Raw genomic sequence first — 25,219 nt, 5'->3', positions numbered from 1 at the left:
CAGGAGCGGGAGCGATAATAGCACTTCCCGCTTTTGGCCAAATGGGACCTTTTGTGAGGTGATGATGCGTTCGTGTGTCTTCAAAAGTGTGCGTCGTGTGTGTGTAGAGAGAAAACCGATTACATTACGAATGTGTTTTCAGTAAGATAGTTACCATACACTCTAATACGCGAAGTTCATAAGATTTTTTGCATGATCCATGTTGTTTTTCACCTTCTCCTCCGCTGTTCTTCATGATCCGTGTATAATATAATCGTTATCAATAGAATTGCGTTACAATTATTCGTTTTACAAAATACGTGTGTATATTGTACGTATGCGCACAACAAACCAGTCACAAAATGCTGCATTGTTTTGTTCTAAACGTATTCCTGTTTGCGTTTCGAGATTTGCTTCTTCCGCTTCTTTCGATCGCTTTTTCATAACTCCTTTTCCCCGTGTCTGCCGTCGCTAGCCGAAAAGGCCAATTTTTAGTGCTATTCCGCTTGGGTAGAATAACGAAGCGGTTCCTTCTCGGTGAGCATTTATCAAACTGCAAATTGATCGAAGGTCAGTGCCACAGGACTACTACATGTTCAGGCTCATCGCTTCCGTATGACGATAGTTGCATACGTAGATATATCGTATCTTTTTTTTTTTTAATTATTATTATATAAACATGGTCAGTCATTTGATTGTTTTTTTTGTAAGAATTGTAAATATGGAGCTAAATATGAATATGTGTATAGGGGACTGGCGCGTATATGCTGATGTATCTTCTGCCACACGTACGCCCGTAATAGATTCAGGTTCAAGATGAACAATTAAGATGTAACAATCAGAGTGTAAGTCTGTTGGAAAAAAGTTTTAACAAGAATAAAGTGTGTGTATGTGTTACATGCATATCTACGGGTCAGTTATCGATCACCAGAGAGCAGACCTACTAGCGGTAAACTAGAACACTGGAAACACTTTGACCCAGCCCCGGGCCGACCACCACCAAACCACGACGGATGACTCGCCGTCTAATGTAGCGAATGATATGTTCAAAGATCGTCGATGTCGATGATAAAAAATGTACAATATGTTGAGCCCGGCGCGGCACTCATTCGCCGCTTACGACACCATACGTACGCGCGCAGCATCGAAATGACGGCTGGCGGCGCTACAATCGAGGTATGGTCGAGATCCTCCTCTTGGTATGCTCTCTGCGCTTTGTTTTGGCCACTTACCGGCAGTGGCACATACTACTATTAGGAGCATCTCTAGCTCGCTAACGGATCATAATGGGGAGGATGTGTTGTTGTGTGTTATGAGTTTACTAAGTAGCGATGGTGATGGAGCGGCAATAGATCCCGTCACACCCAGTCTACTTGGATATGCGCGGTTTGATGTGATGGGTGTGATGTAGTTGAACACAGAAAAATTCTTCTTGTTTTGTCACATGAGGTGATTAGTAGATCGCCGACCGACGACGCAACGATTGCTTGCCCTTTTTGTCTTTTGTCAATGTTTACATTCCTACCCACTTTCTATTCTACTTTACGCTTCCGCACTGCGTGAAATCTCACTCACTGACCTGATCCCCAATTATCTTTGTGTCAAATTTTCACGTCTTCCGTCACACAGCCACAGCCTCCATCGAAACAGCCACCTGCGATTACGAGGTGTGACTCTTCGCAAATCATCGTTTTGGAAGGTTTCGAAAAAGGAACCCTCGCGTTATTTGCGGTTGTGTGTTGGTTTTGTTACGGATTTCCTTAAGCCAATTGATTTGATTTCTTGTACACCACAATATTCAAATATTGTATAGGTTGATTGCAAAGCAACATCACAATTCTATTCCATCGTCCTCATCGCTGCTCCTCTCCCGATCGAGAGGGCCCTCCCTATATGCTCCCTAACGTTATCGCATATGGCCCCCCGGTCCCGGTTTCGAGACGGGAGAGCTTCGTTCGTCAGTATACGGGCTAATGCTACGGGTGGCGATTTAACTAGACTAGAGGAATCAACACTACTAACAGATCCCTCGGGTGATGGTGTCTACGGAGGAGTCGAAAAATTATGTGGTAAATCTGGCATTATCCAGTGACGGTCGCAACACGAGCGCCCCTTCGACCCAAAAGTTGGGCCGATTAATCATGTTCTGCCACAGCGACAGCTCTTTGCCGGTCGAATCCATCCACTCGACGGCCCTGCCATTATGTTTACCTGTTTATTTGTTCGAGTGATGTCCAGCGGTGTCAACGAGTAGATGTTGGCATTTTTTGCCAATCCCAACGGCACAGGCATGGGAGAAAGAAAACAAATCGAGATTAGAATGTGACAAAACCCGTACCGCTCTTTAAACATACGGGACACCTACACCAGGGAAGCTCAACTTGGTTTTAACGCAGTGCAATTACATTATTCTGTTTCTACATGGCCCAGAACTCGGGCCGCACTTACCGTTTCCGAGGGAAAAGCGAACGCCACCCAAAAATTCGTTACTAGCCAGTCGATCGTGATCCCAGATTGTCAGTTCTAGCGCTCGTTCGGACAGTTCTGCCAGCGAAACGTCTTCGTAAACGAACGTGTAGTTCCAAATCGGCGAGTTTGTTCGCTTGATGACGGGTGTTTTCTGCTTCGAACTCCGGTTCTTATCCGGCAACAGGTAGCTTAATGAAACCGGAACAAGCCACATTATTATTTACTGCCCTCCGAAAGCTGTGACAGCGGTTACCTTTTGCAAAACGCGTCACAAGTACCGTTGGATTTGATCGGTTGCAAATGTTTCGCCTCCTTCACCAGCACGTGCAGCGCTCCCTTCCCGTGGCCGGACAGTATCGACGAGCTGGACGTTAGCGAGCGGGTACTGAACTTGCGCAGATTCAGCGTGCTGAAGCCGCTACCACCGACGGTGGCATTGGAACCGCCTCCGATGCTACCGCTACCATCACCGTCGGCCGAAACGTACTTCAAACCGACGATGATGTCACCCTTGTACGCCGACAAGTCTTCGAATGGTTCACTCTGGTGGGGAATGGAGACGGGCCATTAGCGATACCGCCAGGTGGTGCTCCAAATATGCTTACCCTTTCCTGCAGCTGGTACCATTGGGGTTGCGGGTTGTCAAACACCTTATCCTGCAGTCCCATCATAACCTCGCCCAGAAAATCGTTACGCCCAAACATGTCCGAGTGCCAAACCGTCGCCCAAATGGTGCGTGTCTGCAGGCTGCTTAAGCTCATGTGAAACCGAAGTACCTCGTCGAACACGGGATTCAGGGTGTGCTTTTTGACCTTTGTCTTACGCTTGCCGCCCTTCGATTTGTCCGGCAAAAGGTACACCTAAAGGAGCGAAAACAAACCATTACCGACGGAGCGGGGCGATCGACGATCGATGACGATGACCTACCTTCACGTACGGGTCGCTGCGATTCCGTTTCGTATCGACAGCGGCGAGATCTTTGCACTGCTTCACGTGTATCTCGAGGGCACCCTGCTTGTAGTTGTACTGCATACCAAATTCGATCTGTCCGCGAACAGTAACAGTACCGTAGCGCCCTTCTCCCGCCCCCGAGTACACGCTGGCCATCGAGTCGGAGCGGACGCCCAGCGAGCTCAGGCTGGCCCGGTTTTGGTGGAGCGCCACCAGCCGATCGATATCTTCGTCCGACTGTGATGGCCAATTCTCGCTGCTACCGGCTCCGGTCGATCCAACCGGCGATGACACCATACTGCTGCCGCCGCCACCCGCTTTCTGTGTCCCGTTGTTCCGGTCCGGTCCATCCGATCGCTCATACGACGATCCTCCTGGGCCGTGGGTGCTCGTCGCCGTCCGCGGACTTTCACCCTGCGGGTGATCCTCCTCACCGGCCGCTGTTGAGGCGCCGGCAAGGTCTGGGCTGTGGCTTTCTTCTGAAATGGCAGCGAATTGGATTTATTGTCACAAAGCTCAACTCACGGATGATGCCACAAAGGTTTGGTGGTGCATGATGCGCATGATTTATGTGACCATTATAAACCGCAGGTGGAAGAAGTTTTAATATTGCTCACGTGCCCAATGCCCAGAAAACGTGGTCAAGTAAACCCAGACGAAGGAGACAGAGCCTGCCTTGATCAAAGGAACTTTTGTATCAATCCAATCGAGAAAGATGCATGCAACATGCGTGCGACTGGTGTTGGGAGAGCGCCACCCCAAGGGTTGTCCCCGCACCGCACCGCACCTAGTTCGATCTCCCCCAGTATCGCTCTACGCTCGCGGAACGGTGACGCTAGCCGCTTCCGACAGCAAACGCGAAACTTTTGGCGCAAACTGTTCTCGCCGGCGCCGCCACCGCTACTTTGATCGTCTTCGTCGAGCTCGAGCGTCTCAAGAAACCGATCCGAAACCGACCGAAAGCTATCGTTCCAATCCCAGTGTGCATTCTTGTGCAACTTCCGTATAGTGCTCTTCTGCGACGCCGAAAGTGAATCGTAGTCGACCGCAGCAGCGTTGCCATCGCCGCAAAAATCACCATTGCCCGCCAGCTGTGCCTTCTGGTACGCCATGAAGGCGGCATCGATATCCTCGTCTTCCGTGTGTCCCGCCGCGACGCAGCAACCACTCCGCGGGAAGGATAGTTTTCGACACTGGCCACAGCACCGGCACCAACATGCTAGAGCACGCCAGCAACCACCGCGCACTTCCGGTTCCACCACTACTGTTTGACTTTCGGTGCTCTGCTTCGTGGCCCTAAGCTTCGCTCCCCTTCGACAGCACTTGAAACGCCACCACCAGCACTTCCGTTTACTGTTCCTAGACGCCCTTTTCGGGCGTTCTTTGGTTTGCCTTTGCCGTGAGTCACCACCGATCGACAGCTTCACTCGCGCACCGCCACTTTGGCCACCGACTAGCGGGCCAGCAACCTTCCCGCCGCCGCCCGAACACTCTTGTGGCTGATCATCAGCTGTTTGAAAGCTAGCGTAACGGTTTGAGGACGACTTTGACTTTTTTTTCCACCATTTTAATTTGCCCATAACTCTGCTTAAGCCTCTACACCACAGTCGTCACCATGAGAACGAGAAGCACACTGCGGGGCTGCCGCTCAGCGTGGTGGTCAACGGGAATGTGTCGCGAGCCGCACCCTAAAGACGTTCACTTACTTTTGCGCGATCGATTTCGATTGCGACCGGACGACGAGATGGGTCGTCATCGGTCACCACGGCGGTCGAGATGGCGGAACCTTCCACACACGGGCCGCCGGTGAGCGAGAGACAAGTGGTCTCATCATTACACCCCAGAAGCCGCTGGTAACGAATGAACGGCACGGTTCACCGATTGACGCCGCTTTATATACAGAGAAGACCTTTTTACGCCGCCACCACTGGCTCAATGTACGCCGATCAATACGAACTCAATTCGAACGGGTTCGATCTAGCAATCGATCGTTCGATCTATCTCTCTCTCTCTCTCTCTCTCTCGATCGACGGTGTCTACTTTTCCCCGCGTCCTTTCTGAGCTCTACCGTGCGCATCTCCCGTACACATTGATCTTCTCGGGATGTCGTTCTGGCGTATAACTCATCACCGCTAATAATGGACGGACGGACGAGTAGCAACAGACCACAGAGAGCTTCCTCGCCCCCCAAGAGCACCCGGTCCGCCCGGACCGTTGGGATTGGGGCACAAAATTTAATTGACCCCACCGGTCAAGTGGTCTTAATTGACCAAGATTTGATGCCCGCCCGTCCGAAAAGGTTGTGCGCCTGCAGCACATCGCACGGCGCAAGAGGGACGCACATCGGCGAATTTGGCCAATTTGAGTGTGTGCATTCCTGTCGAGACTTCGAGATTCGATAGTGACCGGTGGTGATTGATGGGAATGCTGGGAAAAAGATCCACGCGCTGGTTGAAACCTATCCGGGACCTCGGCCTCGGGCGCACTTACCATTCAGCAAAGGTTGCACCCGGCTGCGTCGCTCGCGCCGCGGGTACACTGGCTGCAGGCCTGGCGCGGACATGGCACGCTTGGGTGGTGCCGCGGAAGGTGGCGTCCGGCTGAAACCGGGCGCCCGGTAACGGGCACTTTTCACGTTGTTCTGCAGGAAATGATGGTACACACTTTGCGATTTCTGACCCATGCCACCCACGGTCGTCGGTGTGCTCGATAGGGTCGTTGTGGAACGATCCGCCGAAACGGGTTGTCCTCCCGCCGTTCCGCCAGCGACCGATTGCATGATCGTCTGCATGTTGGAAGTGGGAAGCCGCGGCAGCGAATTGGTGGTGGCGCTCGTGATCGTGTTCTGCAGGCTGCGGGGAAGCGTCGAGCGGGACGCCAGCACCAGCCGGTTGCTGGCGGCCACCCCCTTGGCCACCGATTCATCCGAATCCGTATCCGCGTCATCCGCGACCACGCTCGACAGGGTGCGCCTTCGGCCCTGGTGCTGCTGCTGCTGCTGCGGGTGGTGGTGTTGGTGGTACGCCGAATGTTGTGGCTGCAGTGGCTGCCCCGAGGGCTGCTGCTTTGCATCGTCCCACAGTGTGGACCCATCAAACTCCTCTCGTTCACCCCCGATGCTACCGCAGCTGCGGACCCGATCGAGCTGCTCTTGGCTGAGGTTTTGATTGTTAAACAGCAGATCGCCGGCGGAACGTCGCTTCGCCACCAGCACCGAGCGCGAGCTGGAGGAATTGTCCAGCATCGAGAGTTTGGTGCGCGAATCACCGTTGGCCAGTAGGGCCGATTCGAAGCTTCCGCGCCACGAGAACCGCTCATAGTCGCTGGCTTCACCACGCTCCTCTCCTACCATATCGCCACCGGGACCACCTCCGCCCGGGTACATCTGGTCTCGCCGATCGTGCGACGATCGCGGATCGCCCAGCAACAGATCGTGGCTTTTACTGCGTGGCAACAGCATCGCGTACGATGCACCGCCGCCGCCGCCGGCCTGCGCTACGCCCGACCCCGTCTGCTGGTCTTCGTCGTCCTGGTCCGTCCTCGACCGATCCCGACTACGGCTCTGGTGGTGCTGATGGTGATGCTGGTGGTGGTGCTGCGGCAGATACTGGTGGCTCCGGTGATGCTGATCACCGTCGTTACTCTCCGACGTACTGCTGTCACCGTCGTCCTCGGTGGTCGTAGCAGAGATCGCTTGCATTCCTCCGACACCGACACCACCGCTAGCGCCGACTCCCGGTCCGACGCTCGATTGGCCGGCTTTGCGGTGAGCGATCCTGTGCTGGCTGCTGCCCCCAACGTACTCCCGACCCGACGCATGGCAAACCTTTGGAGACACGCGGCCGCCGCTAGGGTGCGGCTCGCCACTGCTTACCTCATGCATGAGCGCCACTAGCCTGCTTCCGATGTGGTGCATTACTTTCGCGATCAACGGGGGTGACGAGGAACTCGCGGTGCCACCGGTTGCGGCCGAAGCTTGCCGAAGCTTCGGATCCTTCTCCCGGGGTCCTCCTTCCGGTGGTGGCTCGTTCACCACGACCTTCGACAGGGAAGCCACCAACCGTTGGTACACGAAAGCGGTCTCTTTACTGAGCGGCGTGTGGTAGTGCGGGTGCGGCTGGTGCGTGGCCAGTGGTTCCTCCTTGGCCTTGGCGCCCCCCAGCGGAACCAAGCCGCCGTCCCCGATGTCGCCTTCCTCGTCCTTGCGCACGCTACTGTCGAACTTATTGATGATCTGCCGGCAGCTGGCCGATATTTCCTGCTGCAGCGCCAGCGCCGTGTTGCCGACGCCGACGTGGCCGCCCATCGTGGCGCCATTGCCCTCCAGATCGGAGCTGGTGTAGTCGGACGAATCGTACGAATCGGACCACGTTTCCTCGCTGCTCAGGTACTCGACAATCTCGCGCACCTGCTCGTCCCGGATGCCCGGAACCGTTTTCATCAGTCGCGTCAACTCGTTCTCGAAGTACACGAGCTGCGGTGGCTTCGTGCGCATGCCGCCCCTTGGCCGGGCCACCGGCGTTCCACCCTGCTGTGGGGTGTTCGAACCGCTGACACCCGGTGTGGAGCTGCTCGAGTTGCTCGGATGCTTGCGCGTCGTGTTGGCCGAAGCGGCAACGAGGGATTTGAAAAATTGCCGCATCTTAGACATCATCAGATTCGTTTCCTCATCCGAGCTCCAGTTGTTGAAGCTATCCTTCCGCACCAAGTTCACCATCGGGCCGCCGCTGCCACCACCAGCCGATCCCTTTTTGGGGAGGCCCGCACTCTGACCACCGGCCACTTCACTTCCGGGGGCCATCGGTGCTCGGGTTGGCTCTAGTACGTCTGCTGGTGCGACGCTCGCCGAGGGCTCCGGCTCTTTGACATCGGTCTTACTTTCCTCCACGATGCCCTCCAACTCGAACCGACCGGCATCCGACAACATCGCCGCTGCACCCGGCGGTACCTTCGTTGACGAAGGTGCCCCCGTTGCCGTTGCGCCGTGCTGGTGATGCTCCTCCTTCAGCAGGTCATCGTTGCTGCCGATGAAACCGCTGTCGCGACTGTTTTGCTTTCGCGAACATTCGTTCGTCGACGGTGGAGGCGGCGGCGGAGGATGCAACAGAAGGTTTGTCGTTGCGCCATCCGTACCGCCCGATCCTCCTCTGGTCACCATCTCGATCGGCGAAAGCTTCTGCCGAGTGGCGTGTCGGGTTTCTTCCGTTTCGGAACCGCCCGCAACGGAACTGGTGCCATCGGCCGCCACCACCGAGGAGCTCTGGTGGTCGGTGGCGATACCCCGCGCCTCCGACTTCTTCGCCATCGTATACTTTTTCTTCCGTTTGCCGAGCGAATCGTACGAAGACAGTTCGGTGCGCTCCTGGTACGCCAGTGACGTTTCGTCACACGTATCCGTCTCGGAGGAATCGTCCATATCGCCACCCGAGCCTCCGGTTGCCGCACCAGGCACCAGGTCGGCACCGCTTGGACCGCCACCAGACCCTGCATCCGGGTGGTGGTGGTAGTCGGACGTATCCTTGCCCACCAGCAGCAGATTGTCGAGTGAGTTGTGCGATCGGGTTGCACCCCGGGCCCGCACCAACCGCTTGCGGCGCTGCTCCGGGCTAGCGTGCCCTTCGCTGTCACTACCGACGCTTCCCCCGCTGCCGTCGGACCCATTGCCACCGCCGACGCCGCCACCAGAGCCACCGGCACCCCGGTCGGTGGTGCTATAACCAAGAAATCCGGTCAGGAAGTATTTCTCCAAACGGGACGATGCCAAATCGCCCACCGAATCGGGCGAATTGTCATCGCCCATGCCGCCGCCACCGCCGTCGGCACCGGACAATCGGGCACCGGAAACGGCACTACCGGAGGCAGTCCCGCTGCCAAGGGAATCGTGACCGTCGCTACAAAGCGAGCTGCTTTCCTCCGACAGCTCACTATGATCATCTCCGCCGTACCGTGCACCGCCGAGGCCGCCCATACCGCCGGAGGAGTGCAAATGACCCACAGTGCCCCCGCCGCTGCCGCCGCCACCGAGGCCATAGAAAAAGTATTTCTCCAACTCCGACGCCGACAGACGGTGGGCCGGTTCGGGGACATCATCTTCGGGCGCACTGCCACTCCCGCCACCGTGTTCTCCTCGGCCGTATTCTCCCCGTCGAACCCTCCGCCGAACGGCACTTGATCCGCGCGATTCAATTTCACTCTCCTCGCAGCTTTCCTCCACGATCGTGTGCAGCGTAAAGTCGATCGCCGTCCGATTGTAGCCCCGCAGTTCCTCCTCACGATCGTTACAGCCGCCGCTGCCGCCGAACGACATCTCTTCACTCGAATCATCCAGATCGGAATCGGTGGCCGTCGTCGTGGTCGCAAACTCTTCCTCATCCTGGCTGATCTCTTCGACCCACGAATCATCATCGGCCAGCCCGTCCTCCAAGCAGACCACCGCCGACAGGGTGTTCGCACCCGTCACGACCGTGACGTCGCCTTCCGCCGCGTGATCGCCGCCGAACGGTTTGTTTTGCTTGTCCTCCTCCGCCACCAGCTCGCCACCATCACCACCGTCATCACCGTACCGTACTTGCTCACCGACCGATTTCTCACGATCATCATCATCGCGCTGACGGCTGACGGACCAACACCGATCGTCACCCATGATCGTTTGCAGTGTTACGGGCCGCCCCACACTTTCCTCCTGCGCTACGACGCGGAGGTTTTGCTCATGTTCCTCCGTTGAACTCTTTCGATCTTCATCACTTCCCAGCAACTCCCGCACTTCGGTTGGCCGCAGTCGCTCCGTGACCGATTCGCTGGCGCTGTCCGAAGCACCTTCCGCAGCGAGCCGTTCCGTGGGGGAAGCACTTGCAACGTTTACGTTTCTCACGTCCTCGTCGGAGGGTGGGCTTTCGATCTTCACCGAGGGGGGCACTGGAGCATAGTTTTCCTCACTGTCACCACTATTGTTGCCACCGTGATCATTGGCCGTTGACGATGTGATCATAACAAAACTCTTGTACTTGTTGCTGCTGCTGCTGCTGCAGATACCCTCGGCCGCCGTGGCGCTTGGCACTGTATCGGGTGGCGACGAAAGCAACGGTATTGCTGCTGCTGCTGCTATTGTTGATGATGATGATGCTGCTGGTGGTGGTGATGATGATGATGACGGTGAACTAATGTCGTTGCTGATGGCACTACCACATGCGCCGCTGCTTGTATTCACTGGCGAGCTTTCTGCGATGGTAGTGGTATCGCCACCCCTCTGTGCTGGTGTTGGTGCTAAAGGGGTGAGTTGCCCACCTGCAACCGCCGTTGTCAGGTTGTGGTGGTAGTTGCCGCCGCCGTCGCAGCAGGCTTTTTCTTCCAGCGGCGGCGGCGCATACCTGAGCACTTCGGACACGGGCGAACTTCCCCTCCGAGCGGCCGTTTCTTCTTTTTCGTGCCCTTCCATCTGGACCGTCTGCGCTAGCATGTAATCTGTTTCACCTACTTCCGATAACACCCGAAAGCTGCTGCTGTCGGTTTGTTCGTCTGGAACTGCTGCTATGCTGCTGTCACGTTGCGTGCTCGTTATGCGGCTTCCGTATTCATGCACCGCCTGCTGCTCCTCCTCGTCCGTCACCGTGCGCTGCTGGACGCTGGTGCTGGTTGCTTCGATCGATTTCGCGACACTTTCGGTCACCAAACCCGGGTGGGGTGGCCCAGACTGTTGCTGCCGGCGGTCCCACTCATGTTGTTCGCCCACGTTAATTTGTGTCACTCGCTTCAGAACCACCATCATCCCCCCACCGCCGCCGCCACCATCGGTCGACGTCTCACTTTCCGCCCCACAGTCGTCGCTCGCATTATCCGCAACCTCGCCACAGCCGTACCATAACGATGCTTCGTCTTTAATCGATTGGCCGCCGCCGGTGACACGGTGGCTTTCGTGTTCCTCTTCTTCGTTCGCGGCACACCGCGGATTAACAACCATTATGGCACTAAACTTTTTATGCGCCCGTTTATGGATGTTGCTTTCATCATCGTCGGCCCGATCGTCGTCGTCAGTTGTATCGCCATCCGATCCGTCCGTCCGATCACTATCGAACCGCTTGATCGGCGGCTGTTGTAAAGAGGAGGTGGATGAGGAGGCCGATACAGCCGGAGAGTTAGCCAGCGATGGGGCGGCCGCCGGGCTACTACTGTGCTGTTCCGGCCGAAAAGAGTATTTGCCCCGCATCACCTTGCGGCAGTGTTTCTTTCGTCCCGAGCCGCCACCATCAGCATCAGCGTCGTCATCGTTTTGTGAGCCACTTGCACCACTACTTTCCGCTTCACTCGTTGCACTCGACGATGTCGAGTAATCGTCCCCGCTGCCGCTACCGCTACCGCTAGATTGGGCCAGATGGTAGCTCCGTAGCTCGTACTGCAAATATCCCGATAATGTATCACCATCTTTGGCCGTGGTGCTCGGCTCGTCGTCGGTGGTTCGGACACTATTTTTAAACACCTCGCCATCGAAGGGCTCGTCGTGCAACGGCGGGGTGGCGGGTGCCGAGCTGTCGCCGTTTTTATCAACCACCACCGTGAGGCGCACCAGTTTCACATTATCTTCACTATCTTCACACGGCGGGCACGGATTTTGGCTCCGGTGCTCCTCCATCGAGCGCACCACTTTATCGTCACTCGTCGCCACCTCGCCACCATCACTGGTCGGCGTCGTAACACCTGTAACACTACGGCCACGGCTCGGACGGTCGTTATCACGGTCAGCCGCGATTCGTGGGGTCCGTAGTTCAGTTCCGTCGATATGGTCCGTTTCTTTCAACCGATCCACCGGCATCGCCGTATCGACTGCCTCGTCGGCAGCGGCGCGTACATTACTGTGGATCGCGGTTCCTTCGGTGCCGCTTGCAGCAGTACCCCCTGCTGCAGCAGTACCATCGCCGATAATATCGTTCGCCCGAATGGTCGCCGCCTCCGCTGTTGCTGCTGCTGTTGTTGTTGTTGTTGAGCTGGTTTCGTTGCCCAAGTTCGGAACCGGAACGGAGGCACGGCGGTGCTCGTGTAGTAGTGCGGCATCACCAACACCAGCAGAGGGAGCCATCGCCGCTGGGGGCTGGGGGGGCTGAGGCGCTGATGGGGACGGCGGTAAACGACTTTCATCACTTACACCACCACCGACAGCACTGTTCGCACCACACAGCAGCGAAGCAGGCGATGTTTTGTGCAATTGCACATGATCCGTCGCCGCAGCATCCACTGCACTCACGGGCTCCTGCTGCTGTCGGTGGTTGGCCACACTTTTACACATACTTTCACCAGCACGCAAAGAACCGTTGCGCTCGTTGTCGCTGCTGGCCGCACTTTCGGAGGTAATGTCCGGTGCCCGTTTCCGACAGGCACACGGCTTCGGGGCGCGCGGGGCCGGCGGTGGCACTTTCGGTGGTTCCGTTTCGAACGAGCGCCGCTGACGATCGCCGCCGCTACCCGCGGCAAACTTTTGCCACAGCTGTTGCACCAGATCCGTCCGAAGTGCCGCCTCCTGTTCGTCCATTTTGGTCGCCTTGTTGGCGCCTCCGTGCATCAGCAACAGTTGCTGCTGCTGCTCGTACAGCCAGCTTTGAAACGCGGCTATCGGTACGGGCACCGGAACGGGAACCGGAATCGGTACATACTGTGTTGATGTCGCCGTGGGAACCTGCCGTCGATTGCAGCAATCGCAGTGACCTACCGACGATGACGAAGGCGACGTGCTCGGAGGTGGCGATGTAATGTTGGCGGCAGCGGCAGCCATCGCGAGCATTTCGTAGAAAAATGCACTCCGAACACCGGTGTTGTCGTCGGCCATCGCCATGTCCGGTTCGAAGTAGTCCCAATCGCACTCCTCCAGCGAGCTGCGATGGTTCGATGGCGGCCGCTTCGCAGCAGTCCGATGGTGCGACGAGGAGGTGGAGCTACTGTCGTACTCTTCCTCTTTGCTGGACGAATCGGAACTGACAAACACCAGCCGGTACTCCTCGTAGTCGGGAGGCCCGGCCACGGCTGCATTCACGCGCAGAGTGGCCTGCGTCCGTCCCATTTCCGTCTCCGACGACGAGTAACCGCCGAGCGTGGCGTTGTCGTCAATGAAACCGACCGCGACGGCGGCGTGCCGACTTTGAACGCTGCCGTGGCTACGCTCACCTACATTCGGGGGCAGGGACATCCAGGCAACCCGGCGAGAGGATAACAGTATTCGATCAATTGATGGTTTGGTTTAATCACTACTCTACAATCACTACACCACTGCAGATTAGTAAGGTAAAATCACCGATGGAAGCAGCGAGCGTTAGAAGAGTGGCCATGAGACGTGCAACGCAGGGTTAGCGAAGGCCCACCTGGGCGCAGAGGCGTTTCGTTAGTGAGCAACCTACGCAGTTAGTCAACAACCGATCGATTCAACCCACGATCAAGCACTCCAGCACTCGAGCAGCGAGCAATAGCATTACCAAACTCTACCAAGCCCCGCGTATGGTTAATGGTCACATCGCATTGTGTGTCGCTATATCTGTGCGATACTTACGATTGGTACTCCTGCATTTATTCTCCTCTCGGCGTTGCAGCACGACTTTTTTGAAAATCACCGCCGCTGCCTCGACAGCATTCTGGATCTCGGCCTCTCCCAGGGTGCTCGTTTTGTTGTCCTAGAAAAAAAGGGTACCGATTCGAGTTCGACTTCCCAATCTCTTCGACCAACCCAAACACACTTACCGTTGCCTTGTAGCGGAGATTCAGGTGTTCGTCACTGCTGTTGTCATCGGACTGGTGGCCGGTGCTTTCGGAAAAGATGCCATCATCGAGCGACTTGGACACGTCCACATCCTGGTGGCCGCCGCCACCATACTTTTCCTCCATCAGCTTCGACGCGACAATGTCGAGACTCTTCGAGTCGCGCTTCTGTAGCCGCTGCCGTTGCAGTATCTGCTGGAAGGCCGATATTTTTCGCTGGCCGAACGACGCAAACCCAAGGTGCGTACTGGCCGCTTGCCCACCACCTGCTACCGCGCCGGCAGTGGCTCCTGCCCCTGAGAGGGTTGTGACCGAACCGCCGTATCCGTCGTTAGCACGGGCGTTGGTCGTACTAGACGCAGCTTCGGAACCGGCAGTAAAACCACCGGGGGCCGGTGCATCGGGTGGATAGTTTGCGTAAGCGGACTTGCCACCGGTAACGGTGCCACAGTCGAAAGATTTCACATTCTTCCTCCGCGGTGACGTCGCCGGTCCGACCGCGGACGGTTTGTGCAGCCGATCGTGCAGTTCCGTGAGCGGTTTCGGGGAAGGAATCTTGCCCGTGTCCAGTTTTTTCGCGTTATATGCCTGCAGAAGAAAGTGAGTGAGTGAGTGAATGGAGGCATTGCAGTATGCGCGATTGACGGCCTTACCTGGGTGTCCTTCTCCGGGTGGGATAACGATCGGCGCGTGATGGCTTTCGGTGGCTTGGCGGCCGGTGCCTCCTCGGAGATCGAACGCATCGTTTCCGGCTTTCGTTTAACCGGTTCCACGTGCTCAACGGCCGTGGCCGACTGGACCGCGTTCTGCGGTTGCTGTTGCTGCTGCTGCGGGGACGGACCCGGCTGCTGTTGCTGCTCGTCCGATTGATCGTAAAGGTCGCGAGATTTTCGACGCGATCGCAAACGATCTTTCCGGTTTGTGAACCCACCGTAACCGGCCAGTGACTCGGGACTGCTGGAATCGTTAGGCTGGGAAGCCATGAACGGTAGCGAGGCGTCACCGGTTTGCTTCACCCGTCGCTGCTGCTGCATTCCACCACCGATCGGCAGGAGATGAAACGGGGGATCGCCCCCGTGCGCTTCGCCGCCTCCGTGTTCCACCTCGCCTTCGTACCCGAGGGACAGTTCTTGATCCTCATAAAAATTTCCGTACCCTGACAGGCCGCCGTAATCGACCGCGGCACCATACCCGACGCCACCTGATCCTGCCGCCGCCGCCTTCATTTCGTCCGCCATCGTTTGCTTCGCCTCGGCGAAGGTTTTCTGTTTGGGAGATGATGATGAGTGCTTGCCCTGACTAGTGCCGGTGCCGGTGAGATCGTCTCTCACGTGCTCTTGACGTACCAGTCTCGGCGAGCGCCCACCACCGGTCGGTATCTCCGGTAGCAGCCGGCGGCCCTCGCTCACCGGCGGCACCAGCGATCCGGCCACAGGGATCCGGCTTGCCCCGCCGGCCACCGCCGTCAGCGTGTACTCTTCGTTGCTGTGGCTGCGCACCTTCATCATCTTGGCCACCGCCGACGACAGGGAGGACGAGGACGCATGGTTCACGGCACCACTACCGTGGAAAGGCACAACTCCACCACCGCCGCCGTGCAGATCGGTGCCGGTACCGTCCGCAACGGCCGCTGCACCGTTGCCGGTCGCACTCAGGAGTGCTGTCGGGAAGTGCTGCTGTGAGTGAAAGGGACGTGGTGTAGGTGCCGCAGATTGGGGAAAGAGAAAGGACGCTTTCTGGCGCGGCGACAGGGGCATAAACTTTGTCCCGGCACTCGGCACCGCCAGCGAGGAGCTCATTGCCGTTGCCCCAAGCATCTGCTCCGGTGTTCCGCCGCCACCCGGTGACATCCCCGCGGCGGTCGGCGGTGCGCTTTGCTGCGGTGCCGCTGCCGATGGCTGCTGCTGCTGGGAGGCTGGGAGCGTGTTTTGGCGTGCAAAGTCAGGAGAGCGTTTGATGCTGTGCGGTGAAAGTTGCTTTTTGGGAGGGGATGTGGGAAGCAGCTTCATGTGCTGCTCGGGGTTGGGCAATGTCGCTTGGCGCGCCATCTGGTAGCGGGCCGTGCGCTGCTGCGGTCCCTGGTGCGGGCTGGTGCCACTGCTTTCGCTGGCTCCCGGTCCCGACTCGGTCCCACTGTCCGGGGACTTGTTAAACACCAGCCGATTGGGAGAAGTGGGCAGCTGACGTGGCTGGGCCGGTGGCGGTGCGTTGAGCACCGTCGACGAGCCCCCGGCCTGCTGCGATGGTTGTGCGGCAAGGGACGAAGAGGAAGGCGAAGAGTGGGATTGGATCTGCAGCAAGAAGGGATCGTTCGAGTTCGAGGGAAACGTTGACTGGCGAACGAATGGCGGGTAGCGCGGCGATTTGCTGCCACCTTCCGCCGGCAGCATACCGTCCCGTTCGGGTGACTTGGAGTACAGGTTCGTGCGGCTGTTGGGCGAGGAGGACATCATGATCATCGGCCCGCTACCATGCACCTGACCGCTGCCGCTGCCGCAGCCGCCGCCGGCCATTCCTTCCACCATCGCCTCAATCGGTTTGCAGGGAAGGGTTGATTGTCTGCGTATTTTGTAGCGCACCCCGAGCGGTGACCGATGATCCGAGCCACCACCACCACCCTCGTCCGTCTCATTGTCCGTCTGGTACGGACTCGTGTACTGTGGACTCGGACTAAGCTGCTGCTTCGGTGATACCGACGGGGGCATCAGATTGTTATTGCTTCCGTAGAATATGCCGGCGGCGGCAGCCTCCGGATTGGGCAGGGTCGATTGTCTTGGTGGCATGGCGCGCCGTAACGCGGCCACCGCGGTCATCATCTTCCGTGGGCCGCCTCCCCGCACGTTGCCCCGTTCGCTCTCATCCTGCTCACCCTCGGCACCATACTCTTCATCGTAATCGTCTTCGTCCGCCATCGAGAGCGGGTTAAAGTAGGGATGCTTCACCAGCGACGGGTAACTACTTTGCGACTGTTTGCGCGGCAAACTCGGATTCGGATATGGATGCCCGTCCGGACCGTTATCATCTTCTGCATCTAAAAAAAAACAAACACGTGAACACACGCGGCACAGGTTAATGTTTTGCCCCAACCGCGGGCGATATGATCGTGCCCCCCGTGTGGTGGGCTCGCGCTTCTAGAGAGAGTCTGAAGAAAAGCATGAACGCAAAAGCAATGGCGGCGAAGATGGAAGCGAGTTCAAATAACGCACCGGCGAGACGCTGGCGGCGTGTCTAGATGAATGGAGAAAGGTAAATATGCAATATTATGTGCAGAGCATGAGCACAAGAGTTGTACGATGAGTGAGTTTTTTTTCTGCTGCAAGCGCTAGGCGGTGATGGATTGATGGATGCTCACGACGTTGCCATGACACAAAGCATGACTTTTGATGGAATGCTGAACGGTAGAGGTGGTTGTTTGGTCGCCTAACGACTTACTGGATATGGTCCAGGAGCGGCGTATGCTTTTCCTCAGCCACTCCGCCGCCGGTAGGTAGTCCTTCGAAACCGAACTACGCCGCTGCAGACTGCCCTCCGTGTAATTGCTCATCCAGTCCTCATCGGTCAGGTGACTCGGTCTTTCGGGGCTACAAGAAAAGAAACAATGTGACGCGTTAGTTGGGTTGGGCGATAAAGAGACCTTAAAAATATTCAACAATAACAGACGAAAAGCCGACGCGGGTGAAAAATGACACCAGTACGAAAGGAAGGGCACTCTGCCACCTGCCGCCCCGCCAGACGCAATGTTTGCAGATTGATAAGTCACGCAGATCGCCCGAGGGGCGGCGACGGCGGACCCGTGTTTTCGTTTGGTTGAAAAAATCCCAAAACCTCCCTCTTTTCCCAACCAACGCACCGACCGACGAAGATAATGTGAGTCACACTGTCCCCCGTAATGGATCGCGAAACTTGGAAAGCGGCTCACCACGCGTCGGAGGCGAGAAGTCGTCGATAAATGAGCGCACTGTGTGTTAGCCGTCGGACACTAATGACAATCACGATCTCCGCCCGTTACGCAAATGACGGTGAATAACTTGCGTGCGTTCTCTTGGCCAACCGCCCAACAACGGGCCAATGTACTTACAAGGTGCACGCGTCCGGTCGCGCAAAGCATCGAAGACACCTGCGCCGAGTGGCGCAATCGAATCGACGAACGCCTAAACTAATGACGCTGCGTTGTGTTTGAGTTAATCAGCATGCGTATGCGAGAAACCGGTGCCGGGGGAGGGCTTTTCGGACTCATTCCGCCGACATTCCTTGTAAGTATGTATGCTGCTGACTCAGCCAGGTCAGGCCAGAAACCCCAAAAAAACCAGAGGGCTTGCAACCACCAACACCAAAGTGCAACCGCCGCATCCTTCAGCCAAACGCAAAATACGTCATTTGCCATTCCACGCGCGTTTTGGCGCTGCTGGAAGCGCAAGAACCTTTCACGGCGACAACGCCGCTGCCGTGTGGCCGGTTAACAGGTTCTCTTTATTATCCTGCACCGCTTCGCTTCCGAGGCTCGGCTCGGCTCGTCTATTTTTAGTCTCTACCAGCCACCTTTTCGATTCTCACGTTATTCGCTTTTGTTGCGGTCCGTTTTCCGTGTTCTTCGGCACTCCGTACTCACCTGCGCTATTCCCCGCGGTGCAGAAGTGTTTTTTTCCCCGTTTGTCGAATTTCCACAGTGCGCCGCTATTGCTTCGTTGTTACTTTGACGCGAAAACCCCGTGCGCCGGAAGACCGCACCATTCAATCTGTTTGGCTCAACTGTTGCTTTTGTGTTCTGTTCTGTGTGTTCAAGCCCGCTTTGGCCGCACACACACACACGCGCGCTTGCACGTTGCTACCCGGAAAAAGAACCCAACAAAACGAACAGAACACGCGAAGGAACGGAAAGGGGTAAGGGGTAATCTGCTCACTGGTCGGTGCGATTGTGTGCGTGTACTGCGGCTCTCTCTTTCTCTCTCTTGTGGGCTCCCATCCGCAGGAAGCTGCTCTACGGCGTCGTGAAGCTTACAGCCGAAAGCTGAATCCCGCCTCGCAAAGCCCTCAAAAGTTCTCTCAAGTGAGAATACGGCGCACGGGAGAGAAAAGAGAGTGAGCGAGAAATTGGAAGCAATGCATTTGTTTTGACGCGTACACGTGTGTATGTATGCGGTAAACTACCACCACCACTGCGTCCAACACAGGCATGTGCATGTGTTGCTTCATCGAGCGCCTGTTGCTAATTGTATCTACCCAATCTTTTTCTTGGTCCCTTGCTCTTACACGGCCCACCCCCCCATTTCCACCCACTGTGGTGCCCGTTCTTTGATTTTGTCTCTCTCTTGCACTTTCACCCGCGCGCTCACCATTTTCTCTTGCTATCTGGCCTCGTCGTACTATTTGCATCGCCGATCGCAGCATCCCGCGTCCCGGGCGAAGATTCTGTGGGGCCGATGGATGTGTCCGGTATAGTCCGAGCCCGTGCAAGTGCCCGGTCGCGGAAGTGCTGTTGGTTGCCTCCCAGTATCAATCATGCCCTCCCCACCCGGTTCAGCTTCCATCGCCTTTTGTCCATTTTTGAATTGCGACCCTTATCGTTGTGTTTTTTTTGCCAACTGTCTTAACCCTTCCATGAGTGATGGTCTGTTTGGATTGAAAAACAGGTTTGCTTTACTACGCTCAGTTTTGCCAATGGCCAGCTCTAGTTCAACCGACCGACCGTTGCACGACAGATACACTGCTGGCCATTAAAATAGGTTATTGTGTAAAGCTGGCACAAATTTGAACTCTACTCAAACCACTACTTAACCAGTGATCACTGTACTTAGATACAGTAGTTTACGTACATTTTTTACCCTTGTTGGTGATATTTTACTTAAAAGTGATCGGTTGACAGCAGTTTGATTTGGCATGATCAAAATAATGGATACTTTTTTATATACGCTGCGATTTCACCCGACTTCTTCGAAAGGAATCGGTTTATTTGATCTTGCTGCAATCAATTTTCAATTATGAATCTAAAAAATATCGTTGTTTCCTGGTGGAACCTCCAGAATAGGGAAGAAGCACTCTATTGCAACCCTGAGGAAAGACAGGTTGTGAAGAATCTGCGCAACGAAGGCGCCAAGTACAAAAGCATCGCCAAAGTACTAGGAATATCAGAACATTTTGTGAGCAATGTTTTGTTGTGGAAAAAACAAAGGAAACGCGAGTTAAACCAAGAAAAACCACGCCAACGACAGATCATCGCATATCACCTGCTAGCAAATAATTCCATCCTAGGTTTGCAAAAAAAAATTTTAAACATGTAGGTGGAAGTTTCATGATTTGGGGATATTTTTCATGGTCCGGTGTTGAATGCTCCATGAATGCTCTCGAGTATAAATCAATCATGGAAGACGTTATGCTGCCTTACGCAGAAGAAAACATGCCACTGAGAACAAGAACAAGAAAACGATCCCAAGCATACGTTACCATTACCATTATATTTTCAGCCCAAACGTGATGGGATCACCAGGCACGCGCGCCAAGAAGCCATTCGGTTCCAGAAAGAGTGTGGCCCATGAGAAAAAAAATAAATGAATCTCTAACGGAGTCTTCACAAAACTGTCACCTATCATTTAAAAATAGTTCCACGAGCACATAACCCACATAGCCCCATTGTGGGCCCAAGGGTTAACACTCCTGCCGACCTGGAATGCCCACAGCGAGCGAGAGAGGAGCACTAGAACGTTAGACCTCGTCATCTAGAAATCGTAGCAATGAATGGTGTCATTTATGCGCTTCGGGAATAGAGGAACTTCACCAAAGGTACCGCTCCACCGGTTTCTTCCTTGCCCCGGCATACACTTACATGGGTCTCGCACCGGCATCCAGTTGCTTGCGAAGTGGTTGCGTCACGCCGTGGCCCAGTATCGAGTCCGAAAGCAGTTGTGAGGTAGTAGCGCCAGCACTGGTCATGACTTCCTGTTGCTGGAGGTGATGCTGGAGCTGGTGAATGTGAGGATGCTGTTGTTGCTGTGTTCCCATCGTTGTCGCTGCCAGGCCCTGGCTCTGGTGGCCCGGGTGATGGAGGTGCGGGTAGTCCGAGGATCCTGGCAGCTCGCCGTGAACGATTGCAGTTGAGGATGGTACATGGTACATGTTGTTGTTGGTGTGCAGCTCGACCAGGGAACGGGAACTTGGATTGCCCACAGCAGCAGCAGTTGCCACCGTGCCAGGAGTCGGTGGCAATCGCGCACGGCCACTAGCCATTATTTTCCACAGAGGATGCTACGACTGGAATCCTGGGACGATGCTACCGGGTCACCCGCAAGGCACCAGAAATGCAGCAATAAACGCAAAGGTAAAACAATGTTGGGTACATGAATTGCGCGCCAACAGTCGCCATGATCGAATGAGCCGTTAGAGCGATCGAATGAGCGAAAGCGAAATGGAAGAGCATCAAAACTACCAAATGAAATACAAAATAAAACAAAAATAAAAGTCATCGGGAGACCATGATACTTCCTGTAGCAATATCTTATCGAAGCACTATAAGGCACGGTAACCAAATGGCGGCAGTGTTGAGTGCAATGTCTTTTCGTTGCCTCAAAAAGGGAAGCGGTTAATTTCCTTCTCTTATTAAACCATACCCGTCACAAGAAACTGGGTTGGCCACCTGTCGCAGCCCGTGGCCGAGCATACTCTGTTACTGACCGTTGCTAGTTGGCGAACGGTAGGAAAAGAGAGCGAGCGAGAGACAACATAAGAAAAGCATAAATGGGGACTACAGATTGTTTCGAGGCTGTGATACGTTCTGCCTCTTCTGCTCCCCCGCTCTGCTGGTCACATGTCTTCGCTGGTCCTTGGCAATGCCATTTAACTTGGCAATTGTCAGGTTCGCGTAGAGGCGGTCGTATGTCACCATAGTATTTACTACAATGTGCACACCGATCGATGGCCAGGGCCTACTTCGACGCTGGAAAGGGTTGTATTGATTATTCGTTGATATCTTTCATCTCGTTAGTCCACCGTAGGCACGCTAAAGCAATCAAAAAGTACTACTCCGCCTGTTCGCACCCTTTTGCCCGTTGCTTTTGTGCCAATGTCGGGAGCTCCATTAACTGCATGGGAACATTGATTCATTGGAGGTTCAATTTTTACGAGCAAAAAAAGTACAGTTTTGTCAGTTGAAAGACTAGTTAGAAGCAATGATTCAAAACTATCCTACGTAACTTTATGTCTCTTATGTAATCACCTTAATCCTTCGGATGGGAACATGAAGCAGGTGTCAACTGACAAACAACTGAGCTGAACAAGAATTTACGTTACGATTTTACATTGCCTTCAAAATCACCCACATCGAACAGGAATTATTGTAGGCTTACGAAGATCATCTTCTCGAATGTGGGCGAATCCTGCTAAGGGGTACATTGGCTGCATTAGTGCATCCTTAAAGTAAGATGAAGGCTCACTCCAAAAAAACGGATCTACTTTGCGTACTCAAAGCACAAGGAATGTTGAGCAAATGTCGTAAGCAATACCCGAAAATGCTAAGCTGCCCGGGGCTGACAGGGACCTTTCGAGCTGATTCATGTTCCGGGGGCGAGCGAAGGGAAGGACCAAACGAGTGGTTAGTACCTTTGTCGTTGCCAGGCACCCGGGGGGGGGCCGTCGTAAAACTTTTCGCGCTTCAGCTAAGCGCCTCAACCCACGCACGGAATGCGGCTGGCGTGATAATTAGGCACGTTACACCGAGACTACTGGATACTGCTACTTCAAACGAATTCTTCAAACGCACTTCATCGTCGTCACAACGTGCACACACGCACACACACACACACACACACACAAACCTTTGTTCTCGCTTTAGATTATTCGAAGAATTTCACATTCATATTCGCTTCGCACCGCTTGTCACGAATCTCACGGTGAAAACGCTGGACGCACACACACACGCACTTTCACGCTCCAACAGCCCCCGGATATGATGATTTTCTTAACTTTCTTCCTGCCTGTCGGTCGGGTGTCCGTCCGTTGTGCGTAGAGGAATCCCGAGCCTCAGAGAAATGTAAAAACGGATTTTGGTTCGGGCAATGGATAGAAGCCTGTTCGAAGCCTGGCTGTTGGTTGGAAACTCTGTCCGAGCCCCGATTTTTTCATACGGCCACGCACACGTGCATGGTTCGTTGGAGCAATTGGAAATGCGGTGCTACGGAGTGGACAAAGTTCCGCGAAAGAAAAAACCGTGCCACGCGCGCTACACGACGAATCAATAGAACGCAGGAGGGTCCCGGCGGTGGAGGCGGAGAGATCGTGCAGTGAAATTGTAACAATTAAATGTGCGCCCCATCGAAGACGCACGGGACAGCACGGGGGCGGGATGAGGGCGGCAGTGGCGGGGTCGACGGAATGATGAAGAGCGATTAAAGTTACACAAACTGGGGCCCACCAATGGCACACACAGGCAGCAGCAGCGGCAGCGCAGCGACGACGGACACAATAGAGTTACACACGCGCGTGAACAGAAGAAAAACGGAACTACAAACGCTCCATAAATCACTTCGGACGCTGCTACAGCCCTTTAATAAATCAACCAACCAACCAACAAAAAAGTGCTTTTGAACTTTGCAAAACGTATCCAGGCACTGAACGACGACGGCCGAATACTACGCGCGTGAGTCCTGGCCCCGTCGAGTGTCCTGGCGCACTCACCAACACCAGCACCGCTTAGCAGCCAACCAGTTGAATATTTCATCCTATGTCCTTTGCCTGGGCGACTCGGCTCCCACTCGGCTGCTGGGGCCAGCCGCCAGGATACTGGCGCGAAAGAGAGCGAAGAAGCACGTTACGTTTGCGTTGTGCGTGTATTTACGATATGATTACTCGAACTCGTGGGCTGACATACTATGGCCAGTTTGCAGCGCCTTGGAGCCTTCGGCAGCCTACGTACTAACCACGCGCACACACCTACACAGATTCGAAAGGATTTGTACGGTACGTTAGATGTCTCTCCCACACACAACTGGAGGAACGCAACAGGAGATATCCGCCGGGCAACGCAACAGGACTCGCAGGATAGCAGCAACGATAAGAGCAACAAGAGACACACACAGACACGGCAGAGGATTAGAAAAATTCGGACGAAGGAGCGATTCGCGGGCACAGTACCTAGACCAAGGGACCAGCAAAAGGATTAAGCATGTGCAAACTGACTTAAACCGTTTCACATTTCCACACACTTATGATTGCGATGGCAAACACCAACATATTTCCACAACAGTTTTGATAGTCATCAGAAGAAGCATAACCTAACAGCGACAAGTATAAAAATAACTGCATCGTTACATGAAATTATTATGCACAGAATGGTTCTGCTTTTCTGTCCCGCGCATTTTAAAAAGTGAGAGCATAGGAGTGACGACGAACGGTGACGAACCTAGCCGAGATAAATCCGGTAGCCCGCGCCAATTGAACGTAAGTTTGTCGAACACGCACGTGCTCAAGAATGCTGGGCGCGTTGGTAAGTTTTGCATTCGTCCCGATCCGTTCGTGTACGCTAGGCTTATTTAGAAAACACTTCTATGCTTTAGAAGGCGCCTCTAGTTCAGATCCTGAGCATGCAAGTACTGTTGTTAATGAAGATAAAGATTTGATAGAAAGGTTTAGGAACATCTTAATAACCATTAGCTGCCAGAATAAAGCTTATTAGCAGCAAAATAAGACACATCAATCAAGTAGACAATATCGATTTAAGTTTGGATGAAGAAATAGACTAATAAGTATTCTATCAAACATTTAAATAACAGCTCATGGGTTGGATACTTCGGATGGTAATAATTAGTTGTTTCGAAATTCCCGAAAAGGCAATGGGTAAAGCTCCTCGATCATTTCATATCCTTATCCTGTACTTTCTCAGCCTGATAAAACCTCAAGTTTCTCAGCAACAGACAAACGCTTCTCAAACAAACGCCCGAGGCGCGTCACCACGCCTCATTTCTCACGCCTTCCCGGTGACGTATTTGTTCAGTTTCCCTTCCCGCCTCCCATTACTCCTCTGTTCCTAATGATTGGGTTTCCCGGTGTCGTATCCGATCGGCTTCCTTTCCTGTTTCCCGTTGGATACATGTCAAGACTC

The 25,219-nt window shown here is 54.8% G+C and overlaps 1 protein-coding gene across 1 annotated transcript; it reads right to left on the bottom strand.

Annotated features, from left to right (window-relative positions):
- Positions 1-2,013: 2,013 nt before the first annotated feature.
- Positions 2,014-21,354, bottom strand: LOC128266899 (uncharacterized). The gene is made up of 13 exons (XM_053003688.1): positions 20,954-21,354; positions 17,566-17,714; positions 14,787-17,164; positions 14,110-14,721; positions 13,928-14,048; positions 10,684-13,548; positions 9,976-10,455; positions 5,890-9,873; positions 3,376-3,878; positions 3,054-3,308; positions 2,702-2,991; positions 2,428-2,636; positions 2,014-2,190 (listed from the first exon to the last, which is right to left on the bottom strand). The coding sequence occupies exons 1-13, from the start codon at positions 21,352-21,354 to the stop codon at positions 2,042-2,044; spliced, it is 12,396 nt and encodes a 4,131-aa protein (XP_052859648.1). The 3' UTR covers positions 2,014-2,041.
- Positions 21,355-25,219: the final 3,865 nt, after the last annotated feature.

The sequence above is a fragment of the Anopheles cruzii genome, chromosome 2 (assembly GCF_943734635.1).
Source record: "Anopheles cruzii chromosome 2, idAnoCruzAS_RS32_06, whole genome shotgun sequence".
Classification (NCBI taxonomy): Eukaryota; Metazoa; Arthropoda; class Insecta; order Diptera; family Culicidae; genus Anopheles; species Anopheles cruzii.
The sequence above is the reverse complement of the archived record's forward strand: the minus strand, read 5'-3'. Positions and strand labels throughout refer to the sequence as shown.

Excerpts from the sequence above, each read along its gene's own strand:
- LOC128266899 (XM_053003688.1), bottom strand. The coding sequence starts at position 21,354 with ATGGCTAGTGGCCGTGCGCGATTGCCACCGACTCCTGGCACGGTGGCA. Across the intron at positions 14,722-14,786 it reads ACCCGGAGAAGGACACCCAG|GCATATAACGCGAAAAAACT; the intron begins GTAAGGCCGTCA and ends TTTCTTCTGCAG. Across the intron at positions 2,637-2,701 it reads TGTGACGCGTTTTGCAAAAG|CTACCTGTTGCCGGATAAGA; the intron begins GTAACCGCTGTC and ends GGTTTCATTAAG.